We start from the raw sequence: 18,903 nt of genomic DNA, 5'->3' as shown, positions 1-18,903 counted from the left end.
AGCCCCAAAAGGGGAGTCGGGCCCGGCCGCGAGCGCAGGAGAGAGGAGGCAGAGCCGCGGGAGTGAGCACAGCACAGACTACAGTATGCTTTATCACAGAGCCGAGGACAGATAGCATCGATTTACAGTTCTCCGGAAAAAGGTCTCCCCGAAGAGAGAGGGGAAAAAAACCTCAGAACAACGAAGAAAAAGAAAAAAAGCGCTCATGACTTAACCCCCCCCAAAAGAAGAGAAACATGACGACACCCCCGGGCTGGCATCACGTTTCGGCCGCCAGCCCCCCGCGCCCCCCTACTCACAGACATTCGTTACAGGGTGCACGCACAGAGCGGACACAGAACATGTGTGGGAACATGAACATCCAATAGAACATACTTGGGTCTAACGTCGACATCAACAGAAAGAAAAACCAGACATGATCCGGTACGCCTGAGCCGTGGCTTTCCCCTTGTCCTTTTCGGAAAGAGCTGGAGCACGACCGTGGCTGGGAATGAGAAGGGGGAACGCCGGGCTGTGCCGTGCTTTGGGAGCCCAGTGAGGAGCCAGGGTGATGGAGCCCACGCAAAGGCCGCTGTGCCTGTGCCAGCCCTGTGCCGAGGCCTACGAGCACTCTGGCTTCACTAAAAAACTTCCCAAAGTATTATTTTGGCACATGTGGCCCAGCCGCTCACGGCAGAGGCAACAACAGCCAAAAGCTGGATCCCTTGCGTGAGCATTCAGGGCTCTCTGATCAGCTCCTTGGTTTGCCCCACACCTCTGCTCTACGTGTGCCTGTGAAGGGCAGAGCCTTTACAGGAGCTTGACAGCAAGCACAGAGAGAGATGCCAGGTTTTTCTTGCCAAATCCATACCTGGCAGGTAGCAGCCAGCAGCCAGCTGCAGTTTGGCAAGGGCCCGGGACGAAAGCTCACCAGCAGCCTCGGCACCAGGCGATGCTGAGGGTCCCAGCTGGGATGATGGGGATGAAGGAGAGTGGTGGCAAACAGAGCTACATAGGAACCGGCTGTCTCACAGGGCTGCTCCACTCCAGTCTTGGAGGAGCAAAACACGGTGCCTCCTTTTAACGACAGAGAGAGTAGGGGTTACAGCAGGGACAGCACCTGCCAGCGAGCTGCTGGGTCGCTAGAGAAAGCCCTGACAGAGAAAGTACAGGCAACCTACGTCCCAGATGAGCTGGAAGTACAGCTGGAGGGACATTCACACCAAGGGTGGGTGGTGGTTCTCTTCCCTAAAAAGGGCTGATGCTCTTTCCTGTGGGCAAGACCGAGTCCTGCCCTCCTCTGACTCTGCGTGTCCTGCAAAGGCAGCCTGGACAGCGCTAGGAAAATGCTCCGGAGCTCCCCGACGCTCTCATGCTGCAGTGCAGTGCAGAGAGAGGTGGGCTAAGAGCAAGCTTTAAACTCCAAGGTCCTTTCAGCCTCCATGGGAAGCAGAGGCCAAGCAGTTCTCCAGCACCGAGCTAACTGGACAGTAGGTGACACACAGCAGGGAGCGTGCGTGAGCCCAGAAAGGGGCAGTTTCCATTTCAGATCAGTATCTCCCGCAAGGAAGGTTCCTCTTGTCCCCTCACGTTAACAAAGTTGATCTAAGCCCTTTGCACATCCTCTCACAGGACCAACCCTCCGCCTCCAGACCCGCTCGCTCCAAAGGGTTCAGCGTTACAGAACTGCACAAGGATTGTCTCAAAAAGCCCGAACGCTTGAGGAAAGACGATGCTTGGAATGAACATGCTGCAAGAGGTCTGGGTTTCCCCCTATCTCTTGGGACCAAGTGCAGCTCCAGCTTGCAAAGTTCATTCACTGAGATACTCCGTGAAGGTGGGGCTCAGATGCTCCCTGCACAGAGGCTAAGCAGCTTTAGAGACCCCTGAAATGAGGGGAAGGAATAAAGTCTCCATCAATGACACTTAAACCATCTTAAACAAGATGCTTGATTTCAGTTGGCTGGAAAGTCCCGACAAGCACACACCAGCTGCCCTGGTACCACCGGCCCACAAACAAGGTGGTACCAGGGCAGCTGGGCCTCGGATCAGACAGTCTGAACCCGACCTCCCGGGTTCCTCCCCAGAGCTACATTCCTCCAGTGCAGCACCCAAGAGCAACATCTGAAGATGCAGAAGGGATGTGGCTCCCTCTGGCCTCTCTACGCATGGTACCACGCTTCTGGAGGAAAAACAAACAAGGCTGAATTTTTAGCATTTTGAAGCCTCTTGCTTTCAGCCCAGAGGCAGGTTAGTCTGTAGGTATTGCACTCCCCCGCCTCCCCTCTGCCCAGCTCCGCAGCACTGCCCACGCAGCCTGCGGAGCCCAGCGGGGCTGGCACAAGCAGATGGGGTGGGTTAGGAGCCGTTTCCCAGCCTACTGCAGGGGCTGTCGTGGAGCAGTGCTACCAGCTGGGTGAACGAGCTGTCAAGTAGTGACTGAAAGGGGAGAGTTTCTCAAAAGACTTTTCACAGATAATTTGGTAAATGCATGAATACATCTAATGGCAGCAGCCTGCAAGATCCCCAGCCTGTGCTCTTGAGACACACACCTTACAGCCTTCAGCATCTGCAGGCAAGGGGGGGAAGTCTGGGTCCCTTTCTAGGCAAGAAAATGCCAATTCATGAAGATCCTCACCAAGTTCAGCACATTGCAGAGCAGAAGAGCTTCCCCCCAGCCCAGTTACCTTCTGGGACCTGAATTAACCCATCCTGAGTGCTGCTGTGAAGACAGATTTGGGGGTCTGAAGCCCGAGAGAAGGGTCACGCTTCTCCACTCCTCTACAAGGAATCCCAAGGACAGTCTGAAGATTATAATGAGAATAAAGAGATTTTGACCCTCTTTCTCCAGTGGGGCCTGTAAAGCACATCAGTAAGACCTGGCTCCCTCTGGTCTAAAGGATTTCCTTTCTTCTCTCTGGGAGATGAGGATGGGATTGCTAGAGTTCAAGACAATGCTATGGTGTGCGTCATGCTGACAGATGGATGAGCCTAGTACGAACACGACCCAGTGACACCAAATCCTCTCGCCTAAAGCCTGCAGCCCTTGAAAAGCAAACTCTCTCAGACATCTGAAGCAGCAATTTCCAACAGCAGGTGTTACCACAGGCAACATCCCAGTCACCCCGCTTTTTGTCCAACAGAGTCCGTGAACACAACACCGCCTGGTGCAGTTAGGTGGCAGAGCCAGGCTTCTGTTTCTGCCTCCAGTGTGTGCGGACGTGCACGCGCCTCCCTGACTGCCCTGAGGTACGAAGGATACATGTGAACCCAATGTTCGTGACCCCCGAGTACTGGGCGGTCAGATACACCCATGAGCATGCGAGGTGCTAAGTGGCTCCAGTAGGATGCAGTGTCCAGATGAGCCACATCTGGGGCCGGGCAGAGCGGGGAACCAGCGTGGCTGGTCCCTGGAGGTCCACAGTTCTCATCTGTCCGTGCCTGTGTGTCTGGAGCAGGCGGCGGTGTAGCAGCCGGTAAGACGAAGCGTGGACTCCAAGCACGGAGGGACCGGGTGACGCAGCAGCGCAGCACATGGTGAAGGCAGAACCCATCGTGATTTCTGGAGGAGAGCCGAGGTGACCACGTCACTGTCGCCAGGAATCGTTTGCTTCCCCCGCACAGTGTTACAGATCAAGAGAAGTCACTAGCGATTTTTGAATCCAAGCAAATTGGCATGGCTACTTTGGATTACCGTAACATGGGAGCAATTCTATTCAATGGCCTTTAATACATTGCATTTACATAGCACCTTTCATCCCAGGGTTTAAGTGCTTTAACGGAAGTGGGTACTGTACACCCATTAGCACGGGGGAAACCGAGGCACAGAGTGGTTAAGTGACTTGCCTTAGGTCACTCGGCAAAACTGTGGCAGAGTCTGGACAGCCTTAAACCTCCTGACTCCATCAGTTGGTTAGACCACGCTGCTGCCTCAAATGAAGCCACTCCAGTCCCTGCCCTCCCCAGCAACGTGCTCCTACCAATTCTCCAGTGAGGTCTCACACTCCTTTCTGATGCACAAATATATGACAACAAAAAAAAAAAGTGCAGTAAACTAAATGTTTAAAAAAGCACGTTTGTGCTGTCTCTGTGCAAAGATAAAAGAAATAAATACATGATTAAAAAATTAAAAAGGTTCACAGTATCACACATGGATAGGTAGCTACGGTAGTGCACGTCTGGAAAACACTGTGTTACTACCCAGGATTCTCTACACCCAGCTGGATGTCTCCGTTGGGAGCTGCGGGTGAGTTGGTGGTTTCTTTGCTGCCCACGTCTGGGATAAGTAGAAATACACGGTTATAGTTTTGCTCCATTCTGAAATGCAGTGCCCGGGATCCTGCAGTGCAGCAATACTGGTGTCAGCAAGCTCTTCCCCATCCCACTGGAACGGCTGCATCAACGAAAAGGGAACACATCGACCTGCAGAGGGAATCGCTGCTCTCTGGGGCTTCTGTGTCTGCATAGAGATTACTGCAAGAGGCAGAGAAAAGAGAGTCAACACCCAAGCATCTGCCCTGCGTTCAGTTAGGTCTGAGCCCAGCCAACTCCCCAGAATCAAAACGAGTGTGAAGAGAGAAAGCTGTTTGTTTCGCATCCTCCAGTAATGACAACACGACTGGAGAACTTCAGCTCCCCAAAGCTTTCACTGCACCAAACGATTCGGAACAAGCCACAACCCTTGCTGAGCAGATCGGGTCTCTGCCAGTGCAGGAGATCTCGCCTGCTGCCACAGAGCTGATCCGAGATGCAGCAGGGCTCTGCCTCAGCCATGCAAGAGCCCCATGCTGCACAGAGGCCACAGCAGCTCCCTCTGCAAGCTGACCTTGCAGAGGGAGCACAAGCTCCAACCTCGACCCACTGGGCACCCGGCACACGTTTCTTGTACACTTACTGTATCGCTCTCCTCATCGGAGACAGAGTGGAGTTGAGCGCTATAGTGGAGAGGGGAGTAAACCCAACTCCTCTCGTCTGTCGGCTGCCAGAGTGGCCAGAGACGGCAGGGAGAATGCAAGGAGAGCAGCAGCAGAGCAGGGAGCAAAGGAGAGAAGAGGAAAAAAATAAAAGGAGAAAATAAAAAGAGCAGGAAACAATACAGTACGAACAGCTGTCCACCTGGAGGGAGAGAACTGAGCTCAGTGCCAGCTCTCAGAGGAGCCTCCCTCATCCTCAGTACATACCTGCTCCCTACCAGCTGGGACATGGGGACAGCCCGCCAGCAGCTGACATTGGACCCTGCTCCAGCTGCAGTGGGAACAGCACAACTTCTCCTCTTGCATGGACAGATTTTTAGAGCTTTTGAGATGCCAGGGAAACCTCAGCTCCCTGCCATAGCATCACCCCGGCTCCAGAGAAACCGAGAGACCTGGGAAGTGACTTACCTAAGGGCAGTGACAGAGCTCTCGGCTCCCGCTACCCACTCCCAGCTCTCAACCCCCCCGTTTCCTGAGCCCTGTGCATGTTACCAGCTGGCATCTCTGGCGTCCAGGAGGGCTTTTACAGTGAAACCCCATCTGGTTTGCTGTGCCTTCCCCCTTCCCTGCAGGCCAAGCAAGGCAGCAGATGGGTGGGTTAGACCATGGTGGATGGTGGCCACAGAAAGGAAATAGTTATCGCTGAGAGCCTTGGAGACAGTGGGGTGATGGGAACAAGTACGACAAAGGAGGCAAAACACAACTGGATCTTGGAAAGGATGAGGGGGAAGGGGATGTGTGTCGAGGGAGCCGGTTATCACAGCACTGGGCATCGGTGTGACAAAACACGTTTCTGCTGCCAACACAGCATAGAGAAGCCCAGGCAGATTCAAGGGCTGGTGCCTGCTTCCAGTGTTCCCAGGGGAGACCCACTTCCACTGGGGCTCTTTTGGCTCCAGAGGTGCTCCCTGAGAGAGGAAAGTGCCCCCTTTGACTCAGCCTGGGGTTTGCAAAGGAAGAGAAATGGAACTGGGTACTTGGAAGAAGCCTGGGCGGGTTCCCAGCCCAGGAACCAACTGTAACAGTCTACGATGTACGAGAAACTACAAGAAGCCAGAGGAGCTTTGAAGCACTGGGCTCTGCATGCTGAACCCCATCAATAATTGCAGCTACATTAGCAGAGACCGCTGGGAGGAAGGAAGGAAGAGAAACCCTTGCCTGGACCTTCTTACAGGAGGTGCTAGAGGTGCCGGAAAGCTCAACACTGCATAAAGCCTGCCCCACATCCTGTTTTTCATCCATCCTGACTGAATCACATGCTCCAGCCAGCCTCCTTCAGAGCCTTTTAGGAGCTCAGATACATGCAGGGAGCTGCAAACCCAGCAGGGAGATAAAGGAGCATCCGGTGCTTCGTATTAACCCTCCCAGTGCCGGGGCAGCCAAACCCAGCCGAGGGGGCAGGAGGAGCTGCCGGGAGGGGTTGCCCGTTTGCCCACATAGGTGCAGGACTTTCCTCATGCCATCAGCCAAGGCCGGGAGCACACTACTGCCCTTGCTCCCCCATGTACCCTGCCTGATGCCCTCTCCACTGCTCTCCTGCCTGGTACCAAAGAGGCAGGTGCTGAGAGGACCACGCTATACAAATGCTTGTGCCAAGGCTCCGACAGCACTGCCATTACCCTCTGAGGGCGTCAGCTCTCCCGAAGCCTGACAAGGGAAATACTAAAAGCCAGAGCAGTCTGAGCTCTGGATTCAGCCCCCTAAATGCTCAACTGCCTCCCTGCATCTTTTGGAAAGGGAAGGAAAGGAAAACCCTCACCGCTCACAGAAAACCTGCAGTGAGGAGGGAGCACATTGATGATGTTGAGAAGGGCTGGAGAGCAGACACCATCCCTAACCCAGCAGCAACCCCTAACTCATTTGGCTTTATGAGCTGCTCACCATCCCAGCCACCAGAAAGATGACTAGCCACAAGCCTAAAAGGTTGTATTTGCAGCTGGATTTTTAGCAGCTTCAAAACATCTTAATGGTCTCTTTGGAATGCCATCTGGCTTCCTGGGCCAAGGGAGCCGAGCCTAACATTACCTACAAAGGCTCAGGTACCTCTGTGGCCAGGTCTGGCGCTTGCAAGTTTGTCACAGGCTGGGTGATACTGCAGCCCATCCCATGGCAGGAGCTGCATCACCAGCCTGCAGAAAAGCAGGGCAGAGCATGTGTTTCTGCAAGGTCCTACAGGGAGATCCATTTGAGTGATTTCAGTGTGCTTCCCCGGTTTCTGCTGGGTTGGTTCCTAATGGCTACACAATACAGAGCCACGGCATCCAAGGGAAATGGAGTGCTGGCCCCAGTGTTTCAAAGCTGCAGCTCTGCTCCCCTACGTGCTAGTGTGTTCACTTACAATCCCAGAGGAAAGCGAGGTGGTTCGGAGTCTGCGCTGGCGGGGAGAGTAAATCCAGTACCTCCCATCTGTGAACTGGATGGCCCCGGGGCAAGTGAAATGAGAAAGGAAACAGAGGAAAAAAAGGATGATGTGAAAGAGAGGATGAAAGAGAAAGCAAAAAACAAGGAGTTGGGCCAACTCCAGGCCTGAAGGGATCAGCGGGCAGGAAAGCCGTGCGAGGGAAGAGCAGCGCCCATGCCCTGCCACAGTCTGCACTTTTATTCCTCTGTGGGTGAACAGGAGGATAAAGTGCTCTCCTTTCAGGAGCAGACTTGCAAAGATCAGATCACAGTCCCCTGGGACTTGGTAAATCATCCTCTGCACACAGCATCCCTTCATTGACCATTGCCCCTGGAGCACTCCTGCAAGAGAGCAGCTGTGGTCCAAGCCCTGCTGCGCTCTGGCACAGCCTCACTTGAGCTCCAGCTCAAGTGGTTTTCCAAGGAAAGCGCCCGTGGGAACCCAAATCAGCTTTTCCCTTCATCCCAGCAGTGACAAACACTCCACAGCACATGACACACATTTAATGCAAAACTCAAGGACTTAGATGAAGTATGAAATGCTGATGAGCAGTCAGTCACGCTCTCTGTGAGCACACACCGCACACAGATGGTTTCCTCCGGATAGAGAGGTGCCCCTCAAGTTGGGGGGAGTCCATATGCCCAGGGACGGGGAGGAAGAGGAGCTGACCCTTGCTACAAGACACTTGCCAGCAGAGCAGGCAGTATCTGCAGGCAGCTTGCACACAGCTGCCATCCACAGGCAAAGAAAGAGCAGCCAGTGTTAGAGGGAGCTGTTTGCATTTTGAACAGCATGCATAAAAACCCAAACAGACAAGCTTTTAAAATGGAGCTGATTCCTTCCACAGCTCCCACGAGCCTCGGAATGACTCGGCAACGAGTGAGCAGCTCTGCAGCAGAGTCACGCAAGCACAAGGAAAGGCAAACGTTGCCATTTTTAGGTTAGCCTGAAGGAGCTCATCACAAGGGCTCAGCTCATCTCCATCGCCATATAACCAACAACAACGAGTCAGAGCAGGGAGAAGCTGGGCACCTCTTTTAATGAGAAGGTTCCAATGCTCAGGCATGGGGGAGAGCTCTCACAGGTCAGACCCTCAGCTCTGCTCTGGGAATCCGTGGGGCACATACATGTTGCTAAAAACTCTTTTCTGGTCTGCAGAAGCTGCTCAGACATTGTGAGAGCTGACAGGAACGCAGCGCCAGGCTCCACAGCACTCTGCTGCCAACCAGCAACCACCTCACTTACTCCCTGTCTCGGCACTAGATTTTCACTGCATCACCTAATGCATCTGCCTGCAGGGAAAGGAAAAGCCAGAGTTCACCAGAGCCCGAGGTCAGCCCCACTGCAACCACCTCCCTTCTGGCTCTAGGCCATCGCGGCACGTTTGTGCTCAGGAAAGCAGCCAGGCTCTCTGGCTGAGGAAGGAAGAACCTCTCAGTTGCACCTACATTCACCTTGGCTTGTCCTGGGAGTGAACGCGCTGGCCTAGATAAGCCCTTCAGCGCTTGTGCTTGGAAGTAGAGCAGCACACCTACGGCTACATCCACAGCAGCACTGCCACCCATTTGAGCCCTACTAGATGCTGTTTTGAGTTCTCCAAGGGTTAATCCAGTTCCCTGCATTCAAAAACCCATCCAGCATTAAGATCTCAAGGTGCTCAACACAAAGATGGCATGGGGCAGACACTGCCCTGCACCCGACTGCCTGAAATCAAGACCGTTACAGCCTCACCCAACCTTTCCCATCACACCCCTAACGGGCCAGGCGGAGAAGGTATCTTACAAAGTATATGTCTGTGACTGGCACGTCATCTTCATCCGAGGCCTGGCTGGCTGGTTCGGAGGCCTGGCTGGCTGTCTCCACCTCTATTGTAGCTGTGGACCTTACAATGGCACAGGCTGAAGAAGCCGCCTCTCTGGAGGGGGGAAGAAATGACACAGTCACTGCGATCAGAAAAGGAGCAAGCAAGATTATTACTACAGAGGAGCTGAAGATGCTCCGCTGTCACATCCAGAAAGATTGGGTCGGGTCAGAAGTAACAGCGCTCAGCTTCACTGAACTGTGAAGCTGGTGCCCTACAAAGTCAGCCTCCAGCACAAGTTGCCACAGACCAAATGACACCAGGTAGGGCTCTGCAAAGCTGCCCAACGCTCTGAAACACTCACTCTTTGTCATCTTCTTCGGGAGCTACAATCTCAACGTCACACTTGGGCTCCAGCTCGACACTGATCTGCTGAAGCTCCTCCTCAACCCGCACCTCCTCGTGTGACCTGGAAACCGAAGAGAGACAGGCCCAAAGGCTCAGTTGGGCACTAGGTATGCACAGTCCTCAATTTTAGATCAGCTTGAATCAGTCCTGAGTCAGCCCAGCCTCTCGCACCACAACCTCCCGCAGGAGCGAGCTGTGCTGGTCTGCCCCGGCACGCAGCTGCCTACTGCCAGCCACTTGCGGCACCGAGCTCCCAGCACAGACCGAGCTGTTGATTTCGGCTCAGAGGGAGCTGTCAGACCTCCCAGGATTGAGGATCTGGATAACCAAAACTCCCAGGCAAAAGAGTCAGTCCTGTCAGATTGCAGTGCTCAAGACTAACAAGGTGGGAAAGGAGGACAAGAGGAAAGGGATTAATTAGCCAGGGCTGCAGAAAAGACAGGCAGTGTCAAATGGAGTACAGGAGGAGGAGAATTGGCCTCCAGGGAAAACCCGTGTCCAGAGTTAGCCCAGCGTTATCTATCAACCACACAAGGGCCAAAGCCTCCGACCTCTTCCGAGACTCCCAGCGCACCAAAGCTGCTCAAGCGTGCTCCAGGGTTAACATCAGATTTATCTGCACGCTCAGGAGCTGTTTGTGACAGTCTTCAATTTAATACCTCATGCTATTAAAGTAATTGCTTGTGCTAGCAGGGCTGGCTCCATAGTCCTCATGGGAAGGAGCCGGCGCTTGCCAAGCTGAGGGCACAGTCTTGGGGAAGGGACGAGCTCTGGGTTCATCGGCAATACCGTCCTGCTCTGCGTTGTCCCTGGCTGGGAGCCGGAGCCAGCAGGCGGCACTCCTGTCCAGCTCGGTCCTCTCTTCCTCGGAGGGGTGGATCTCAAACCCGGAGGGATCTCCCCAGCAGATTAGAATAATCAGAGGTGTGACAGGTTCTTCACCAAACTGGATAAGGTCTTTTTCCTTTCAGCTCAGGAATGTAAATTCACACTGTAATAACTTTGTTCTTGCACTGGCTTTCACCAGGGGATCACAGAGTGCTCTACAAAATACACAGGTCCCTGCTCCCCTAGAAAGGGCACACTGAGACACCAGTACCAGAAATGGAGGAACTAGGCAAAAAATAGCAAAGGCGGCCACACTTGTGTGGGGTGGTTGTAGCTGTGGCAAATCTGTGACAGACAGATCTACTTCTGACCAAGATGCTAAGTTCCCTGCATGGTCCAGGGACAGTCACTTCGATTCACCTGACCTGTTTCTGGATGAGTAGTCACATCCTACAGCAACTCCCTCCATTAGGTACCAAGGGAGGCTGGAGTAACTGGGGTGAAGTCACTGCATTTTGCTAAATGGGTCCCACCACTGGTGCCCGAGTTGAAGTCTCCAATTTTCAGTAATTTCAGACAACAGATTCTGCAGGAGGTGAGGTGCTTCGCAGGTCCCTGACACTTCATAGGTGCTGCAAATCAACAGCAAGTAGGTCCTCAGCCTCCAGTGACAGGAATTTACCAAGATTCAGCGACATGCAGCATCCAGAGGTATTTTCATTAAGAAATACCACAGAAAGGGATTTTTTCCCCAGTGTATGCGGTCTGAAGCTCAGCAAATCACTAAAAGCTAGGAATAAGGGGAGATGTCTGTAAGATGGTGCAAACCCTCATCTTCCAAAGTCCTTGCCTTCCTCTGAAGCACCAACACTGACTGCAGGGAGAGAGGATGTCAGCCTGTCCAGCAGCTCCTCGGGCTATGGCATATCCCAAGACTGAGTCTGACGTGCATTTCAAAGTCTGTGCCTACAACACTTACAAGATGTCCTGGAAAGCTAGGGCAGAGTCAGCAGCAAACGCAGGGTCCTCATGCAGATGCTGCTGACACAGGCAATGGGGTCATTTTTACTGGTGCAAAAATATGCAAGATAATTATACGATATGAGCCTCTAAATCCAGACATCCTTATGCAGTAGGGGATTTTTGTCCTACCTTGCCCTTGGCTCTGAGCCACCTATCACCACAGGAGGGAAAAAACATACCTGAGATTCTGAAAACACTGGAAGCTACTTCTCTGGGGCCTGAGGGTGCTCAGTGCTTCACAAGGTCAAAGCCCTTTCCCACGTTCACACCCACCGCACCCAGGTGGCAGGCAGATGCACAGAGGAGGAGTGTTCCTGCTGTTAAGGCTCACTTACCCAGAGAGGGACATAAACAACCTTCCTTGATTCTGGTGCTGGTTGGGTGGGTAAATTTGGACAACTCGGTTGTCCCCTTTCCCATCAAACAACAGGGGTATTATTTAGGGTTCCTTGCAAAGCACTGAGAGATCTGCTTGTAAGGAAAATTCTGTGTAAGAAATAGGGATCACTTGATTGCAGGAAGAAGCTCATCATCCTGCAGAGGACCATGCCAAAACCTTGGGGCTGCTGAGATTCACATTCAGCCCTCCAAGAGACCTTTGCACAGGGACAAACATGAGGCCTCTGTGCAGCAGCGCAAGAAGAGACGAGACACTTTTCTCACCTGCCATCCTGCCCCGAGGAGTGTGTGTGCCTCCTGCAGAAAGAAAGCAGAATAGTAGAGTCTGAGGAGTGATTTAAGACAGAAATCCTACACTGCCCCCAAATCTAACTCCCCACCCCATGAGGGAGATGTTCTACTTAACAGCTGACACTTCTCCCAGCAATAATTAATCCCATCAAAGCTGTGTCTGCATGCTCCCAGGAGAGATTTAATTAAAATCGGTCATTAGCATTCCAGAGCATAGGGCAGCCTGCCGAGATCTGCAGCACGAAGAGGAATGGCAGCCACTTGACTCCGGTGGGAGCAGGGGATGAGTGCTGTCCTCACCTGTACCTGGGCTGCTCAGAGGTCTCCGAAGGGGATCGCTCGGGAACAGAGAGAGATGTTGAAGACAGTGTCGTGGCTATGGAGGCCGTGGTAGCTTCTTCAAAGGAAGGAGGCGTGCAGGGTAGCAGGTCTGGCCTGCCTGCCGGCCCGGAGCAGGGGGCAGGAGAGATGCAGGAAGAAAAGGATGAGTAGGTCAAACACCAACACCTTACCTACATCAGCCCGGTGTGAGGCTGTTCCACCATCAACCTGCACACCCTCACTGGGACTGGTCACTTAAAACTAAACACAGGCAAGAAGTTTAGCTCGCTTCATGAACGCAACAGCTTCTCCCCAGGCATCCTCTAGAGAGAGCCAGTAAGCACTATTTCCAGCATGACAGACAGACGCTACAGGAAACGTAATGCCAATGAAGACATCTCACTGGTAACCAAAGCTGGATTAAAGGCTTGGATCGCCAGAGATAAATATCCAAGTGAATTAAGAGATGAATTGAGTGCTCACTGCTTTGCACGGGTAGAAATCTAACACCTATGCGCTCGAGGAGCCTGTCCTTCACCACTCATCTGTAAATCCAGCCCAGATGGAAGTCATGAAAAGGCAGCAGAGAACCAGGCCATTCATCTTTTTCAATAGCAAGATCTTGCCCCTTATAACCGTCCAAAGTCCGTCATTGTGTCCTGCTGTTCCCAGTCCCGCCCTCTCCCCCCTTTTTTTAAAGGGTGGAAAATTCAACTGTCTGATCGCTTTTGGGCTATGACTGCTGGTGCCAGTTGGCAGCGGCTGCCTTGCAGCAGTGACGCAAGCGACCATTTTTACTGCAGAACCATACAGTGCTGCAAAGAAGGGATTCGGTCTTCTTCGATGCAGAGGCGTTGCTTCCCCAATCAACAAAATGCTGGTGCTGTGAAAAAACAATATACTCTTACCTTCTCCCCTGTCCTGGTTAAGTTTAGCACCCGCAAAGCACAGCAAGACATGCCATGAAGAGCTATCCATCAAGGAAGACATGTGGTCAGTGCACAGTGGGGAACTTGATGAGAAGAGGGGAGGATCCTAAGGAGCTGCTAGGAAAGAGAGGGTAATCACACAGCCATCAGCCACCAAACAAGACCATTACCTTCATCGTCAAGTGTGGGGTAACTCCTGGCCGCACGAAGATCATACTGTGTTTCGTCCTTTTCGGAGGGAAGCTGGCTAGCTGAGAATGCAGCTGTTGGACCAGCCGTCTTGACAGCTAGCAAGGCACTACGCCCTTTCTTTGAAGGAGATGACTTCAGAGCTGGATGAGAAGAGTGAAAGAGCAGATGAAATAAACACCACAACCAAAGGCACTTTTCCCTTCATAGGGAGAGGCCTCTGCCCTCTGACACACACACACACGTGCTCTGCAAGTGCCATCTCCAAAGGACTGAGCCTGAGTCAGGCTGCAGGGAGAGCCCCTGGGTGGGAGCCTGAGCAGACCAAAGCAAGCTGTGACCACCTGAGGGCTTTGCAGTTCCCCAGCTTTGCTCTATATTACCATGGAAAAGCCCGCTCAGACTCCAGCCCAGAAACTCTCCACGTGGACTGAAGCAGCAAGATTGAGATAAGGCTTGCCTCGCATCACAAGGGCAACAGCTCTTGGACTAGGTACTTACAGGAATTCTTTCGAAACACTGTGTTGGTCATGAATTTGAAGAATCTCTCTGCATAAAAGCTTGGTCTGTGTACTGACACCGTGTCCTACAAAGGCAAGAAGCCAATTGTTTAATTTTAAAATTATCCCTCAAGGCAGAATTTCTGTAACAACCAATGCAGTCTTTTTTACTCCAACATTTAGCACGGATAGAGCCTTAAAATGGAAAGGCTTAACTGAAATGATCTGATTAATGCTATAAATAAGCCTGAAGCATTGCCTTTGATTTGATTGCATTTGATTATATTCTCACTGTAATTTTATAATGGATTTTGGTGATTTTATTCCTTTGTAGACTTCCTGGATTTTTCAAATATTGGCCTGATTACATACATGAAATTTCTTCTGGCTTTGCTGGCTGACATTCAAGGCACACCTGGATACCTTTGCATACGACATGGACACCAAAATTCAGCCAAGGGTCTCCACATATTTCAAATGTTTTGCACTTTTTGTTTAAAATAGTAAAACTGAAGCTGTCTCTGATTCTGATGTTCGACTGTGCTACTATGACTTGGCATCTACACATTTCCTTTGCCTTATTATTTAAGGGAAGCTAGGATATGCAATGCTGAAAAATAGTTTCCACATCCAAGGTTGCTCTTTCGTAAACATGCACCTGGCTGCTGCAGGAGACAAGACAGCAGGGAAACACTGAAAGGGATTTATTAACAGATAGCTTACTGAAGTGGAAACACAGTCAATCACCAAAGAGAGCAAACGCAGGGCTCCTCGACACAGACATGAATGCACGCGCCTTGTGCATACAGCTCCTGGTATCATGGGGAGGAGGAAAATGACAGATGGGAGCAGAGGAGGAAAGCTGGTAGCACGACAGCTAAACATGCGAGGAGGTGGAGTGAGCAAGAAAACCTGATTGGGAATAAGTGGCACTACACCGCTGTGGAGGCATAAGAGGCAAGAACTATTCCTTTCATCAGCTTCAACTGTGCCAGTTCAGGCACTATAAATAGCAAGGTAATCACCACCAACTAGCATAAACGAAGCCAAGGCAGGTAATCCTGCCGAGGCCTGGACAATTCCTGCCTCGGTACAGGCACTCACCCCGTCATGGACAAGGGCCTTCCAGGTATGTTCTAGCTTCTTGATGAACCTAATTCCAGGGGAGAAGTGGAGAGAAAAAGACAGAGACAGATTCAGGCACGTACTCTATATCTAAGCCACCTTTCATACACAGGAGAGATCACTGAGCTGCTAACGGTTCCTCCTTCATCCGGAGTGTAGCTTTCCTCCAGCCAGGAGGTTGGCTGAGCACACCGGTATCTCTGCAGTCAGGTCAGGACTGCCTGGGAACCCTACAGGGAAGGAGGAGCTGGGCTGGAAGAGGAGCAGAAAATCACCTTCCATCCCTGGAGATATGCTACCCATTCTAGGCACAGAGATGGGAAACTTCTTTACGAGCAACTCATTGTATCTTAGAAAAATGGCTCTGTGTCACCAGCTGTTCTAAGGACAGGATAAAAATCCACAGCCCCTGACACGCATCGACAGACGGCTTTAGGCAGCCTGCCTACTCGTTATCAAACTCTTCAGGAGACGAAAATCTTCCTGCTTTCATTCAGTATTAAAATAGATGTTAACACACTTAAAGGACAGACAACTGCAAAGTTACCTACCTGTATGATTGAAGGATATCTATTATTCCTACATGTAGCAGGAGACGCTCTCCTTTGCCATTCACTGCTGGGATTCCTCCCATCCTGCAGGTAAAACAAAACCTCAGCAAGTGCAGCCTCAAAAAGAGCAGCTGAAATACCCCCAAGACCTGTGGAAAGGTGGATGGCATCACTGAAAAGAGGGCTCTGATGTGGTGGTCACACACAACGCAAAACCTGCAAAGTCACTCTGTGCACAGCCACAGGAAGTCACCTCCTGACGCAGGCCACCTCACACAAGGTGTCCCCGGGGTTACTGCCTGCCTGGATCGCCAAATGCTATCAGGACAGGACCCATATCGCGTGGCAACAGCTCTGCCTGGACCAGAAAGCACCACATGGTTTTTTTTCTTAGCTACAGGACATTTTATTCTGGGGATCAGATTATTTACCAGGTCAGCATGAGCTGTCTGCCTATTAGGGCAGCAAACCTTTAAGGACAAGGGTATTTCCAGTCCCATCCACACTAATACCAGTCCTGCCAAAGGTGCAGCAACCACTAGCACCAGCACACAACAAAAGCATGCAGGTATCGGGCAGGCCACTGCAATTAATGATGCTACTTGAAAGAATGGAAACACCAAAGTATTATCCCGGCTCCACCGTGACTGATCCTCCATCAAAACTGGAGCAGCTGGTTTCAAAAAGCAACAAACAGCAAACTCCACCATTTGTTAGCAAGCTTGGTCCACAGAGCCAGAGGGACAGTCACAAGAGCCACCTGCAGCCCAAGAGCTATAGATCGGGCACAGCACAGGACAGGTTTTGGGCAAACCCACCCCCCCAACCCACAGCTCCACCAGTTACTCCAGCACTTGGCTACATTGCTGTTTGCTAACTGCACTGGGCTTGCCTCAGGGTACTGTCAGGGATTCCAAAGATGGAGTGATGGAGAACAAACTCCAAGCTCCTAAGAACAGGCTGAATCCCTACTTCCACTCCAGTATTTGGATGCTGAGCTAGAACTGAGCTGGTTTCTCCTCCCCAGAGCATGGGTGGATGTTTAGAGGCCGTTACAGGAGCTGACAACCCACAGACTGGCCTAAGAAGAGAGATCGCTGTGAGGCTGGAGTCTTACAGAAATATTTCCCACCCTAGCTTCACCCTTTCACACCACACTGCTTTACTGGTAGCAGTACCACAGCCCCCAGAAGAGATGCTCACTCTAACAGTTCATACGGGCCTCAGTTAGGGATTTACTACTCCAGCCTCCACCTCCACCCCTCCCAGCAGCGCAAGAGAACCAGGTTTTCACCTACGTGTCGTCTGTGTCTATGGACTCCCCCCGGGCAGCCCCACCCTGGATAGACTCCATAGCTGTGGAGTAAAGTGCCTTCTGCCCCACGGGACGCTTCTCATCCGACGTGCTGTGGGCTCCCTCAGACTGTCGCTCCCGTTCTTGCTGGTCTATGTTATGAACCCCAAGCAGGAGGCTGTAGTCCATGATTTTAAAACTTTCCAACACCTACAGGTTAGTATTGAGTTTAAGAACAAAGACAAAATATCAGGCAAGCAGCTCAAATACAGCACAGATCCCAAAGCATGGAACAGCCCGTCCACATTCCCACTAACAACTCCTTCACCAGAGCTTGAACGTTTCTGAACCAATAGTCGTCTCTGGACTTGATCACAGAGTTTGGCCATCCCACAATGAACCCAAAGGGCTGAAGGCTTGCAAATAACACTGTTGTACCATGTATCTGCTGCACACTGTATAGGAAAAATGTAGCTGGGCCGTTGGGACTAAATACAAGTGGAACAGGCTGCCACAATTTGATGTACCAGGCAAAGGAACACAGCCTTAGTCCTCAGAGGCTGTCATGGATCCAACTCCACTGCTTTGCTTTCAGGGAAAAGGGCAGTAGAAGGGATTTATCCTGCTTTGGGGTTAGCAGATTAGCAAGGTTCTCAATCATTTGCTCTTCCTCATGCTCAAGAGCCACAGAACTTCATTAACTTGCTCCCCAAGCTGCCCCCCTCCTTACCAGACAGTCTCGTTGCAACGTTTTCACCAATGCACTGAAGGTGTCTGCATCCAACATCAGGCCCTCAGGCATGTCTTGTATGAAGTCTAGATCCTTGTACGTAGGGCTGGACTTTTCTTTTTCCTTCTTGGATGCCCGGCGTTTATAGGTCGAGCCTTTCAGGTCAAATTTCAGGTGCATTTTCACCACGCGAGGCAGAATGTTGTTCATCACAACCACGCGGATGTTTTTGCCCCCTGATTGCACACAGTACAGTCCATAAAACTTCGGCAGCAGCGTCCGTGGGTTCTGGTTCAGATTCTGCAGCAGGGTTGGAAAAAAAGCATGTGGAAAGGTCATTTCGGCAGAAGACTCCTGCTGTGTTCAACACAAAGCATGCTAACAGATCTTGGAGCAGTCAGACTAGGGTTTCTTCACCTAGAGATTTTCTGAACTTTACATGAGAGCTTACTGTACACATTTGACAAACTCTTGCATTTCAGTGGCTTTAGGACCTGAAAATACCACTATGCTTTGAATACAGGGAATAAGATGTACAGCACTCTCTGGGCAAATAACCAAGTCCAGAAATTCCCCGCTTTCCCCATCAACAGCAGCTAAAAAAGGGAAACCAAACTGGAAGAGAAATAAACACAATAAGTGGGAACTTCAGGTTTAAAAATAACAGCTATCTTCATCTCTTCAGAAGTGTCAGAAATCAAGAGCCGTTCTCTGGCCCAGAATAAACCAGGGACGTGGTTTTTGGTTTTTTTTTTTTTTTTTTTTTTTTTTTTTTAAGCAAAACAACATCAATTTTCTCCTCCTTTTGCAGAGCTGCTTTCTAAAACACAGTTGGCCAGAGAGCATGGATATCCTGCTCTGCTATCAAGTCCTTTTTTTAGGCAGCAGTATTATTAGGAATGACATGACAGGCATGATTTGCTTGTTCAGCTTTGGGAAAATTTGGGAAGGAAACAGAACATCTTTGCACACTATGAAAGAATGAACAGACCTGACAGACAGCAGAAGCATGACTGTATTAAAACTTCATGCCCCTCCTCATCTCACCTAACTGGGCACACGAGTAAGCCCTCTTTGTGAGTGCGCTGTTCAACATGGTGCAAGCTAAAAGCGACAGAAGCAGGCAAGACTGAATGCAAACAGCACTTGCCCAGCTTTAAA

At 51.3% G+C, this 18,903-nt stretch overlaps 1 protein-coding gene across 4 annotated transcripts in view; it reads right to left on the bottom strand.

The window, feature by feature from the left end:
- Positions 1–25: 25 nt before the first annotated feature.
- PIP5K1C (phosphatidylinositol-4-phosphate 5-kinase type 1 gamma) overlaps positions 26–18,903 on the bottom strand; it is a 50,817-nt gene continuing 31,939 nt past the window's right edge. The window contains exons 7-17 of one of the 4 annotated variants that reach the window (XM_075524654.1): positions 17,743–18,042; positions 17,017–17,222; positions 15,719–15,802; positions 15,147–15,195; positions 14,044–14,128; positions 13,524–13,685; positions 12,410–12,542; positions 12,077–12,109; positions 9,519–9,623; positions 9,136–9,268; positions 26–4,452 (exon numbers count right to left, since the gene is read on the bottom strand). In XM_075524654.1, the coding sequence (XP_075380769.1) occupies positions 4,450–4,452; positions 9,136–9,268; positions 9,519–9,623; positions 12,077–12,109; positions 12,410–12,542; positions 13,524–13,685; positions 14,044–14,128; positions 15,147–15,195; positions 15,719–15,802; positions 17,017–17,222; positions 17,743–18,042 (1,293 nt within the window). In that variant the 3' untranslated portion in view covers positions 26–4,449. Of the gene's footprint in view, positions 4,453–9,135; positions 9,269–9,518; positions 9,624–12,076; positions 12,110–12,403; positions 12,543–13,523; positions 13,686–14,043; positions 14,129–15,146; positions 15,196–15,718; positions 15,803–17,016; positions 17,223–17,742; positions 18,043–18,903 lie in introns of all 4 variants that reach the window. The other 3 variants (XM_075524655.1, XM_075524656.1, XM_075524653.1) reach the window with 3 other exon arrangements.

Source organism: Mycteria americana, chromosome 24 (assembly GCF_035582795.1).
Source record: "Mycteria americana isolate JAX WOST 10 ecotype Jacksonville Zoo and Gardens chromosome 24, USCA_MyAme_1.0, whole genome shotgun sequence".
In the NCBI taxonomy this organism is placed as follows: domain Eukaryota; kingdom Metazoa; phylum Chordata; class Aves; order Ciconiiformes; family Ciconiidae; genus Mycteria; species Mycteria americana.
The sequence above is the reverse complement of the archived record's forward strand: the minus strand, read 5'-3'. Positions and strand labels throughout refer to the sequence as shown.